The sequence below is a fragment of the Bidens hawaiensis genome, unplaced genomic scaffold (assembly GCF_021521415.1).
Source record: "Bidens hawaiensis isolate Kalapana, Puna unplaced genomic scaffold, B.hawaiensis_p1.1 tig00014295_1, whole genome shotgun sequence".
NCBI lineage: Eukaryota > Viridiplantae > Streptophyta > Magnoliopsida > Asterales > Asteraceae > Bidens > Bidens hawaiensis.
This window is the reverse complement of record NW_027492230.1, coordinates 2,623-15,770: the sequence shown is the minus strand read 5'-3', so window position 1 is coordinate 15,770 and position 13,148 is coordinate 2,623. Positions and strand designations below refer to the sequence as shown.

At 35.4% G+C, this 13,148-nt stretch overlaps 1 protein-coding gene across 1 annotated transcript; it reads right to left on the bottom strand.

The window, feature by feature from the left end:
- Positions 1 to 958: 958 nt before the first annotated feature.
- On the bottom strand, positions 959 to 4,941 carry LOC143546252 (uncharacterized). Its single transcript, XM_077037954.1, has 2 exons — positions 4,803 to 4,941; positions 959 to 1,993 (listed from the first exon to the last, which is right to left on the bottom strand). Exon 2 carries the CDS (start codon positions 1,982 to 1,984, stop codon positions 1,055 to 1,057), a length of 930 nt encoding a protein of 309 aa, XP_076894069.1. The 5' UTR covers positions 1,985 to 1,993; positions 4,803 to 4,941; the 3' UTR covers positions 959 to 1,054.
- Between the last annotated feature and the right edge of the window lie 8,207 nt (positions 4,942 to 13,148).

Below are 13,148 nucleotides of genomic sequence, written 5' to 3'. Positions count from 1 at the left end.
TTCATATAAATGGTAGCATAGTTAAAACTACGTCAAAGAATTTAAAAAAACCAAAAATCTTACATGATCTTCTTCAAAATTAAACACTTTCTTAGAAAATTGCGGCATGATGTTTTAGAGTAATGTATCGATTTCTGCTAGGGTGGCATACGATTTATCGTTCCAAATCTAAAATAAATAAGTAATGAAAGTGAGACATATTTAAGCTTCATAACTCGGTTTTAATTGAACCCGAGTAACCCGAATGTTATGAATGTAACAATGATTGATTATCTAATTTTGTATATTTTTATTACAAATAATATGTTTAGCATTCTTATTTCTAACAAATAATAGAACGTAACAAACTGAAACCCAAATAACCTGAACAACCCAAACCGATTAACCCAATCATCCGTTAGAATAACTCGAACAAACCGAACCAGACTAAACCAATCATCCACTCAAATAACCCGATTAACACAAACGTTCACTCAAATATCACGAACAACCCCGAAACCCAAATGTTATATCAGTCGGTGAGAAAGGGCGTAATATACAGTAAAAATTCTGAATAACCTGACCCAGTTATCTAAATTTGATTTCTTTTCTTATTAATTATATGTTTAGCTTTCTTTTTTTTTTTGGGTTTTGAATAATACAGTGTAATGAACCGGACCCAATTAAGCCGAGCATTGACTCGAATATCCCAAACCACCCCAAAACCCGAATGTTATACGGGTCAGTATTGAGTATAATATATAGCAACAATAAAACCTGAAACCCCAATACTATATGGATCGGTCACCCAAATCAACCAATTTTAACTTAGATGATTGAGCTATCATTTTAAAATTCTATAACTCATGAAATGATTTGCTGCTTTTCTTTTTCCTTTTTTCAGATATTTTTACTTAAATTTTTCGGCACATGTCTACCGCTATTCAGTTGCAATTAAGTAAAATCAAATGTTTAACAATAAATATGCCTTTAGCTAATTTAATATTTACATACTTAACAGTAACACATTGAAAGGGTTCTTCAAATTTGTTCACAACCCACACACCAAAGCTAATTACTCAATACAAAAAAGAGACCACCATCTTGTACTTCTATCATCCCTTTGACCACCAAACACTCCTCCACCCAGCCACCACAACACAATACCCACCACACTCACTAGTGGCGCCACCACAAACCACCATCTTCTTCCGCCACTCTCCGCCACCACACCCTCTACTTGCACTTCCGAGCTTCTATCCCGATCATCAGTCGGTAACTCATACCGACAAAGAGGACAAGTATTCCGTGCACTTAACCAAGGCACAATACACGAACCATGGTACACATGACCACAAGGTAACCGGTTTACAACACCAATACAAAGATTATCCTTGCAAATCACACAAACTGAACCCGGTTCATCTACAACCACCTGTTCAAGACTCTTAACAAACCAAGCGGCTGCTGCAGCCGGTGCAGCTAACCGGGTTGACCCGTGTGTCTCAACATCGACATAGTCCTCCAAAATACCAAAAAGCCGTCTCCTTTCACTATTTCTTATACTCTCATCAGAAAGAATCTCACTAAGCCAATCACGAGGGCGATTTCGTCCATTTGTCGCTAATGATCTATGCAACTGAATTCTACCCACTACACTTTCACCTGGATTTTCGTCATGACTATTATCGATATCATCAATATCATCATTATTAAGGTAAGTATCAACATCAACAGAAGCATCAGAATCAGTTTCATAAACATGTTCAGAGATTGCAGGCTGCAAATCTGGAAACTCTTGTGCCAACATGCTTTCAACAGATTCTATGCCGTTGTTGTACCATGTTTGCGTTGTGACATTATCCCCGAAAAACAGAAAATTGCAGTTGTTGCATATGCCCATTGGTTCAAGTGATCCACGGGTATCGATCTCTGAAGGAATGGTTCGATGACACAGGCAACATCTTCTTGTGGGGTCCACAACTGATGTGTCATTGGTGTCCATAAGTTACAACTGCAAGGAGAATATGCAACAATTGATTTATTATTCGTGATAATCTATGTTAAAGACAATTGTTTTGAGTGCTTCAGGAAATGGTTTAAGAAAACAATAGGTTTTCACCCAAAATATAGGTTCACACTTAAAATAAAAAGGATATGCAAAGGCATATAGCAGATGCACAAAGGCATGCACTCTAAGTCTTAAAATGGCTATGTGGATATTAGGATTAGGGGTGCAAATTTATAAAACGACACGAAATTCATGTGTTTAGACTTTAGATTTAGTCCAAACAGATTTGGATCAATTCGCAAACACGTTGAGCCAAGCAGGTTGGGTTCAGGTTGACCTCACGGATTTGCTGATTGGCCTGTTTACTTTTTTTCTTTTTAAAAATGTGTTCTTACGTCACACCTTCAAATGATGGGGTATTTTATGCCAAAACTTAACAGCTAAAAGAAAAACTGACCTTAACTTCTATAACTTAAAGGTAATTGCTTTATATACATTTGTATTTATTTGTTGAAAAATTGTACTTTTAGAGTATTAATACGCTAAATATAAAAATCGAGTCAAACGGGCCGTCTTCGTGTTAACCTGTGAATATCCGTGTCATCTTCAGGTTCACGCATCTGACACGATTTTTGAGTTCGACCCGCAAACCCATGAACACAACCCGTTTAACACCCCTAAATTTAGGATCCATCTTGCATCTCGATCATCACCGTCTACAAGTGATGCACATCTAATTTAAGTTATTTTACACAAATCACAGATAAAGAACAAAAAAGGGTTGAAGTTATTGATATGATGGATAATTAGAGTGATAGTTGACAACTACAAAGAACTTTAAATTCGTCAGACTTCAAATCAGAAAGTTATGGTTTTAAAATCCAACTGCTGTGGTAAAGTAAAGTAGAATCTTCCTATTTGATGAATACAAGTGGCTAGTGAATGAAGTAAACACAAATTATGGATGTAATCAGTTACTAAAACAATGAATTATGAGCCCTTAAACCGTAAGTATGTAACAAACATTCAAATGTTCATGAGATTATAAATCCGGTGAAACTGGCAGGACAATCAGTGGCGGATCTACATGTATGTGTGGGTGTGGGTGGTTGGTTGGGTGGGGGGGGGGGGTTCAAGGCCTCCACTCAAGTCTAGATCAATAGTGTAGAAATTCCATTTATCTTGATAGAAACTAGTGGTTTCTCAATGCACGTTGCGCAGGGAACTCGGTAACAGTAGATCCAACCCTCCACCAGCAGCTGCCTATGCATCACCATCAGCTGCACTCATGGCGGCGCTCGCCACCCATGGAGTGATGGAACTGCCTCCGCTCACTCCAGAACCACCATCATTATCGCTTAAAGTTAAAACCACCATCACGACCTCTTATAATTGTTGATATACCCCCCCCCCTTCTCCGATTGCAATTTTATGTTAGTTTTCCAAGCCATTGTTTTTATCAATGATATTGCAATTTGATCTTAATTTCCCCAAACTCTGCAAATGCATTTTTTAAGGGGGTGCTTGGCTAAGCTTGGGGAAATTGCTTATTTGCTTTTTGTACACTAGTTACCGGAATACTTCACCTTTCAATTGCTTAAAATCTGGTTGTTGCCGAAACTGATGGCAAAATCATCTTTCTTCATCATCATCGGTGATTAGCAGATTCCGTTTATTGATTTCATCGGATTAAAAAACTTCTCCCTGAAGGCTTGCGTAAACTGATTAAATGATTGCTCGGTTAAGCCCATTTTGTTACCCCGGTTGAAAATGTTATCAATATTGATAAGGGATACACATAGTTTCATTATTGTGTCCAGTTAGCCTCGGTAATTTCTTAGCTGGCCGGTCTTTTACCTCTTTCTTAATTATTGATATTATTATTAGCTTTTTAATTTATTTCGCAAAATAGGAAATATTTCAAGTAACTCACCAAACACTTACAAGCTCTTGAGATCAGTGATAATTCTTACACTAATCACTTTAGAAACTACCGAGCATATGCTTTCTTTCTCATAAAGCCTTCTGGGAGAAGTTTTTTAATCCGATGAAATCGAATAAACTTAATCTGCTAATCAACGACGATGACGAAGAAGATGAAGATGATTTCCCATCAGTTCAGGCAACACCCGGATTAAGCAATTGAAAGGTGAATGATTTCAATAACCAATGTACATGAAGAAGCCCAAGAGGACGACTTATAAAATGCATTTGCATGGTTTGGCGTAGGTAAGATCAAATTGCAATCGGAGGGGTTGATGGTGTCGGCAGTTTCAAAAGCGATAACGGTGATGGTTGTGGAGTCAGCGGAGGCAGTTCCATGGTTAGCGAGTGCAGCCAAAGGTTGGCAGCCGATTGCTGATGGATAGGCGGCGGCTGGTGGAGGGTTGGATCTACCGTTGTCGAGACTAGTTTATATCGAGATAAATGGAAATTCTAAACTATTTTGATCTAGACTTGAGTGGGGCCTTGAACCCTAAATATGTAACAAACATATATTAAATCTAACCTAGCTTCTGGTTAAATTGCAGGATATGAAAGCAATGGTCAACTCATTATACAAACCAACTGTTTGAGCTAATTGACCTAATTCTATTTCATATAAACGGGAACGGATCGTATGCAAAACGAAGACTATAAGTTTTGCTACTTAACAACTGATTCGGCAACACAGATCGTCAATTAGCATTTGGGAATTGAAAAGATAAGAGCAATTTTGACCTAAATTGAAACTTGTGGTTCATATAATATAAGACGAAAGTGGATAATGATTTGAAAGGAAATAGAAATATGTAATCAGAAGACGACTAACCTCGAATGGAACTGGAATTGAGGGATGCCAAAATCAGACAAAAGATTGATGAAAGTTTATACACTTGACCGCTTTTATTTGTTTGTGTGTGTGCAACTTCTGCAAGAGAAACTTCCTCTTATCTACATTTGTTTCTATCTTTTATTTCTTCTACTATATTTATTTAATTATATATATTTTTTAATGATGAATTAATAAAAGTCTGCTTACTCGGAGAAAGCCAATGGTAAAAGACGACCTCATACATTTGTGTCCGCGAACATTGCTGGGTAGCTTAAGCTAACCATATCCTGTTATGTGTGAAAGCGGTGACAGAGGATTGAAGAAGAGGATGATGGTAAGATTTTGGGGAAGACCAATGGTAAGATTTTGGGGAAGGCCAAAAGAAGAGAAACGTAGAAGAAAAATGTAGCATAGGAGTTTTGAACCCGGGTTCTTTAAGAACGGATGGACGGAGGAAGTTCATGGAATAATGATTTACCACTTGACATAATATAGGTTCACTCTAAAATTCTTATGAGCTCACTAAAATTTTTCTATATCGTCTTTATGAAATTTTCAAATACCATTAGAGAGGGTTCCAAAATTGGCATTACTAATTCATTTAAGTTTTAAAAAGGTTTAAAACTTTTGAAATATTCACGGTGTCCTTGTATCAGAAGAAATACAAATCATGAAAGAAGATAGCTTTGAGAACTATGTGTTCTTAGGCAATACTGCTATAGTGTAACAAATTTATGTGAATTATTTAATTTATGATAGATATATACAAAATTTTTAAATATATAGGAAAAGTAAGAAAGAAATCTAAGGGCGTGTTTGTTTCACATAATTCGTGGGAATTTAATGAAATTGGAATTAAAATTCCATGGCATGGCGTGTTCATTTCGTTAGAATCTTAATTCCATTATAGTGTGCTTGGTTCAAATAATTTGAGTTGAAATTCAGTTCCTTCAAATTCCTTTATATAAAGGAATTCCAAATTCTTTCAAAATGTGAAGGAATTCAAGTAAATTTATTGGAATATTTTCTCGAGTTTTTTTTTATTTGAATGAGAACAACGAATAAAACATTTTAGTTTTCAACTTTTTTTTTGTTTTTGATTTATAGTTTGAGTTATGAAATTTTTATCATTATTTTTGAATAATTTTTTTGAGGGGTTTTTTTATTTCAATAGAAAACCCCGCAAAATTCAAAAAAAATAAAATAAAATCATAACGTGTTATGAATTATAATTATTATGGTTATCAACACCTAAAATAGATTTGGCTTCTTCTCCAAGTTTTCACATCTCTATATAATATTCTTGTATCTCATTGTATTAGACACACCTTATTAATAATATCTCTCCCTTTTCTCCATACATCTCTTTGTCATATTACTTGGCTATTAGGTTTGTTTCACAACACATTATCAGCACGAATTGTCTTTATGAGTTGGATTGCATTGTCACAAGGATATTGGAATTCATATAGTTTTGAATTGTCCATCACAACATTACGAGATCCATGAAGGTATCCTGATTTATTTTTCTGAAACCTGATTAATAGAAATTACTTTGATTTGGGATTAAGGTTTCTAGCGTTTGGGGAAAGGTTGATTTAGGGGAAATAGTAATCCTTGATTCTCTAATAAATATTGCCAAAATTATTTAATTTTTTTTATGTTTCGGTACAAAACTTACGGCGGCTAGGGTATCCTACGCCACTAACTGACTTAAATTGTACATATTATTTTCTCATCAATTATTTCTAATAGCCTTACTTTTTTTTGAACGACTTCTAATAGCCTTATTAATTTATAGTTTTATATAAAAGCACCATTCAATATTAAATCTAGTTTTCAAGTGTGTTTTAATATGATATTTTGGCTATTAATCATTGGTGAATTAATATTTATTATCACATACATGATAATAGAAATTCATTCGTTTGAATATCTTGCGATTATTTCTAACTAAATGCTATATACATAGTTTAAATATAGTACAAGATCATATTTTGTTGCGTTTAAGATGATCTATAATTTTGGGTGAACCATAAGTAATGTAAACCTTCAAATTTAAATAACCATCTATTGATCAGAAACTACTTGAAATCTCCTTGGAAACTCTTGCAACTTTTTGGCCAATGAACTTTATTACTCTACTATTGAAATATAGAACAAGGACTTAGGTTGATTGTTGATATATTACTTAGTGTTTTTATCAAAGACTTATACATGGATATTATTGCTCAAACAATACTATACTTTAAATGTTGTTATACTGATATATGAAATAAATTTAATTAGTATCGAGAAAAACCTAGATTGATTGATCGTATGATAACGGTACTTTCATAATATCAAATAGTTTATATTACAATTATTATTCTGCTAAAATTTAAGGGTTCTCTAGATTGCAAGGTTTGATATTAGTTAGTATTTGATGTAGCTAGATAATGATAGCTAGTCGTTTGTTTTACCTTAAGCAAACCATGCTTGTGTTAGTCAAGTAAATTGATGAATGGATATGATGTCAAAAAATATTATTTTTATAATATTGGTTTTCTGAATATAGATCTATAATTTGGTTAGCAATGATGTTCTATTTTTGGGCGGTTTAATAGATTAATTAATATTTTTTTTATAAACAAATATAGATTTGTTTTTATTTTAAAGGATGTAGCACGTATTGGTGCCATCTGAGGCTATGGGGGTATTTGTTATATTTCATACTTGTATATGTCGATGAATTTGTTGAAGGAAAAAAGAAATAAAAGATAACTTAAAGTTTATTATAATTTGTTTTATAAATGACATTTTTACTATTTAGTATTGTATGTTATCTATTTATATAGCGAGTATTAAATAGAACAACCAAATCAAACATCTGGTTTATTATCACTTCTATAGAAAAATAAAATATGCTTAGACATGACACTCGAAGTGTCATACTCCTAATTTATTATTAATTAAAGGTCGTAAGATTTAAGACCATTAAATCTTACCTTTGAAGTGTCATGTAATAATTTGTTTATTAATATAATATGAATAGACGACTAGTTATGAGGAAAACTGGATAAGACAATTTCTTTTATTTGTCAAACCTTAAATATGCTCTTAAAGTAGCATATTATTAAAACATATTAAAGGTTTGATGTGATTTGATTATGTATCCGTGTTCATTAAAATTATGAACAAACCATGAAAATGGTTTTGTTTACTTTTATACCATTTCATGAAGTGAATGTGATCGTGTATTGATCATTGTGATCACGAGCATTGAAAAAAAATTGTAATGATAATTATATTAATAATGAGATCGGTCGTTAGTTATAATTATGGTCTTGCTAATAATGAGAAAGACAACCACATGTGGCAAAGTGATTGATCATGTATGAGATCAAAATGTGGAAGTACCAAAGTGAAATAACATGATCGCTTTAAACGATAATACAATGTTATCTCATATTTATAGTTTTGCATTAAAGAGGCATAATACATATACGATTATAAACTTGAAGTTTATGAATCATGATTATCTAAGGGCATGACCGGTTAGACCACACCGAGTCAATGATGTGAAATTTATTGAAGAACCAAAAGATTCTTCCTAATAATTATACATGTAATATTGCATTTGAGGGGAATTATTTATTTACCAACTGAAGGAGGGTGAGAAACCCTAGATGTTATGGAATTATTTAGTGTTTTCAAAATCGATGCATCGTCTAAATGGTTATCAATTTCACAACTTAAAGTTTGTGTGATTCGTGGCTTAGCTAATGAGATAGCAAGCACAATATTCTGGATTTTCATATTTATTTTTGGTTATAGTAATGAATTCGATTCCCAAGTTATTAATAATCATTAGGATAATTGTTGAACTCCATATAGATTATGTTCACAAATAAATTGTTTTTGTTGTGAGACAATTATTGAACGTCTACAATAGATTTCAAAGCAAATGATTATACGAGCAACAATTCATGTTTACATTTAGGTACATGTATGTTACATACAATATCATAATTCACATCAAGCCAATAAGTTATAATAATTACTCCCCATTAAAGTTGGTTTTTGGTCAGTAACCAAGTATTTCTCATCTAATATTTCGTGTGTGTTATATACTGAAACTAATCCACCGCAAGGCACAAAGATGAGGCCATAAAGGAAGTTGAGAATTTATGTCGGTATTAAATATTATCTATGATTATATACTTAGAACCATTAATGAGATATTCGTTTATGGCTCATTATAGTGAATCAACATTCCCAAACATCAGGAGGAGATATAAAGCAGTTGGAAAACGAATTTAGTTGAAATGAATTATCATTGATCCTCAAACTAAATAATATGAACTAAAAGTTCAAAAGATAATTCATCTATAAAGATTAACGAATCAATTACCAGACGATTCATTGACCAAAAGAGAGTGTCTAACTAAGACACCTACACGAACTGCTAATGCTCCAGTAAATGTCCAATAAGGACAAACGCATATTGATATAAGTCTAATGCACGCGTGTAGCGTGGTAGACTGATCGGTTCCAAGGGTAAAATTTCCTCGAAAATTGGAGCAAGTAATGAAGATGGTCAAGTCGAGGTGCAATAAAAGTTCTCTTGAAAGAGATTAGACATTACGGTTCTTGAAGAACATTAGTTACTTGAAAACAAAGAGCTCTCAATAATTATATTGTATCATGTCTACAAGATATATGGAATCGAAATAAATTCGACGTCGCTATACTTTTTATATATGTATAATTAGCGCTTGAAATGATGATGATGAGGATCAAGATTTTAAATCTGCCTATAGAAAGGATTGGCCAAATTGGAAAGATGCAAACATGGCAGAGTTGAATTCTCTAAAACAAAATGGAAAGTTTTTTGACCAGCAATCCGTACAACTAAAGTTGTAAAATGTGTTAGATATAAACAGGTCTTGTATATGAGTTATGAAAATTAAATCAAGTGAAATAAGGCAAAATTGGTGGCACAAGGATTTTGCAAAGACCCATGATTGATTATAAGGAGACGCATTCTCCAATGGTGGAATCAATGACTTTCCGATACATAAATAGTCTGGTAATACAAAGAGAATTTAATAAAATATTGTGATTCAGTTGATACTGAAATTTTACAAGAAAGTCTATGAAGGATTTGATTTATCTAATCATGTAAAGTAAGTTTTCGATAACACAATGATTGTTGTGTATAGAGTCATATTTGAATACATTACAATTATTGAATTTGTTGAACATAAATGGAACTCCTGAAGGTAGTTGAATACTTGAAAGGTTAATTGATACATCTTTATGATGTAATTCTTGTGCATCAATAAGCATACACATAGAAGGGAATGTACATGATGAGTACAATATCTTAATAAACAAAGATATTATACAATATGGATTTTTGATATGTGATACAAAATGATGTGTTAATGAGCAAGTTTATGCATGTCACACCCGGCCCTGAGCGGCGGAAACAGCCGGGCGCGCGCGAGTGGGGATTGATACTTAAGCACGGGCCATTGCAAAACATTCAAAGATTTTTATTGCGCATGAGAAGTTTAATACAAATACATTACATTGTTTAAGTATTACATAAAAACATCCAAGTACAAAAACTGAAGATTTTCTCGCCATATCCCCTTGCGCGGCGGGTAACCGTGCGCATCGAGGGGATAAAACCAAAATCTTCCAAAAAGCTTGTTTTAGATGTTCAGCGTGTGGTGCTCTAAGTGCGACTCCATGCGCTACCTAGTTATCTCCTGAAAGACACGTAAAAACATTTGAATCAGTATAAACTGAGTGAGTTCACAAGTTTTAGTAACTTGATAAATCGTATTGCATCATAATCTTGATACAAATCATTCTGAAACATAATTCTGGTAGCATCATTAAACACATGCTTGGTAAAACATAGTTATATCAACATATTCTGATAAAATCGTTCCGCGGGTTACGCGCGAACATTTCTGGGAACTGTGCTCGTCTGTGTAAGTGGCGCTGCCACTACGAGCTAAAATAACGTAATACCGTCCCGCGGGTTACGCGCAGACACTTCTGGAAAACTGTGCTCGTCTGTGTAAGTGGCGCTGCCACTACGAGCGAATATATGCTGTAATACCGTCCCGCGGGTTACGCGCGGACGTTGTGCCGGAAAACAAGGCGCTCGTCTGCGTAAGAGGAGCGACCTCTACGAACGGGCTCAAACCCATAGTACTGCCCCGTGCTAGGCACTCGTCTGTGTAAGAGGTGCGACCCCTACGAGTGGGCGGATCAAACCAGCAGTCCCTACCCTTAGAGTTCCAATGGTAAAGTGATCACTTACTCGAATCTGGTGCACTATCATCGAAAAACCATAGATAACTGTTCGCATTGTTCATCATGAAACATAACTTAAACACGTAATCGTTTGCTTAGCTTGTAAATATACCATGATAAAACATTATTTAAATACGTGTCCCTTGCCCCGAAAACAGTTTAAAATGGTGAAAACAGTGAAAATAGGGGCTGTGAGACTCACCTGTGGTTCTTGTTAAGGGATTAATCGAGATTCGGGTTTTCTTGGTGTTGGCCTCGGAATCGAAGGTCTAGAATACGATTAAATAACAATATATATATTAAGATCAAGATATAAGGGTTGGAAAGTAGATCTCAAGGTTATAATCTCGGCTTACCTAGTAACAGGATCGGAGCTGGAAACAATGGATGCTTGGGAAAAGATTAGTGCAAGTTTGTAGTTCTTTGAAGTGTGTTTTGGGTGATAATTTAGGCTACAAATTTATAGGCAAACTCAAGGGAACATAATCCCTTGCTTTAGGGAATTGTAATCTTTTGAAATGATGATAAGGTATGGAAATTATTATTATTTATTAAAAAGAGTAGAAAAGTAGATTAAAGATTCTGATTTGATATGGACAGGACATGCAGGGCTGTGGTTGGTGAGAGTGGGTGGCTGGCAGTTGACTTTTACAGTTTGCTTTTTCAGTGCTTTAGACAGTGTACAGTAAAAAGTAGAAGTTTTCTGAAACACGCAACCGCCCTCTTTTGGGCGGGGGACAATTTCCTTAAATCTGATTATTTTGACTAAGTGTTCTGCGCGTATAACTTGGTGCGCATAGCTTCCTGCGTGTAGAACATTTCTTTGTTGCGGGTAGGTGCGTAACCTTCTCGCAGTTAGGGACATTTGAGTTTCATTTGTAGATTCTCCAGGTGGTTTTGGTATTTCAACATAGTGATCAGTCATGTTGAAGTCAATTCCATCCTGGAGCTTCAGACAAACTAGCTCTCAACGTTCCCAGCCATGCGGGTAGGTTAGTTCCCTTCCGCACGCGCATAAACGATGTAGGATGCACCCGCCTTAGCATCATGCGGGATGGTCAACCCATAGACAACATATCGTTTAAGTTACATGAAAACATAAGGCCAAAACGTTCACGCATGGCGCATATAACATATGCTCACGCTGGTTCTTAACATGGTGCGCTCGCGCAGGGCGCACATAACACATGCACGCGCTGACTAACATGGCGCGCATCGCGCAGGGCAAACATAAATGTCCGCGCTGATTCTAACATATTCTCGCGCCGGGCGCACATAATGTGCCCGCGCTGATTCTTAACATAGCGCGCTCGCGCAGGGCGCACATAACAAATGCACGCGCTGACTAACATGGCGCGCATAATATTTACAATCACCTAATTATTAGGTTGATTACTTAGTTTAAGGGGTTGGGAATTTACCGGGTGTCACATTCTCCCCTCGTTAAACGAATTTCGTCCCGAAATTTAGGAGACGTTGCTGGCAGAAGCCATATTCTGAAAGAGGTGTGGGTATTTTATGCGCATCTGATCTTCTCTTTCCCAAGTGAATTCAGGCCCACGCCTTGAGTTCCATTGAACTTTTACCAACTTGATTCTGCTTCTGCGCAACCTTTGTTCTTTCCAATTGGTTACTGCTATAGGCTCTTCTACGAAGTGCAGCTGTTTGTCAATATGAATTTCTTCCACCGGTAAAATCAACGTTTCGTCAGATAAACATTTCTTGAGGTTGGATACATGAAACGTATCATGAACTCCACTGAGTTCGGCGGGTAGACGGAGTTTATAAGCAACTGGACCGATCCTCTCCAGGATCTCAAAAGGTCCAATGTAGCGCGGATTTAGCTTTCCTCGCTTACCGAAACGGGGGACTCCCTTCCATGGAGAGACTTTCAAAAGTACTTTATCCCCTACTTGAAACTCCAACGGTTTCCTTCTCATATCAGCATAACTTTTCTGTCTGTCGCGTGCTGCCTTAAGGCGATCCCTTATCTGAAAAATCTTGTCTGTTGTTTCTTGGATCACTTCT

Bases quoted from the DNA above. Each gene is read 5' to 3' on its own strand.
- LOC143546252 (XM_077037954.1), bottom strand. From the start codon at position 1,984: ATGGACACCAATGACACATCAGTTGTGGACCCCACAAGAAGATGTTGC.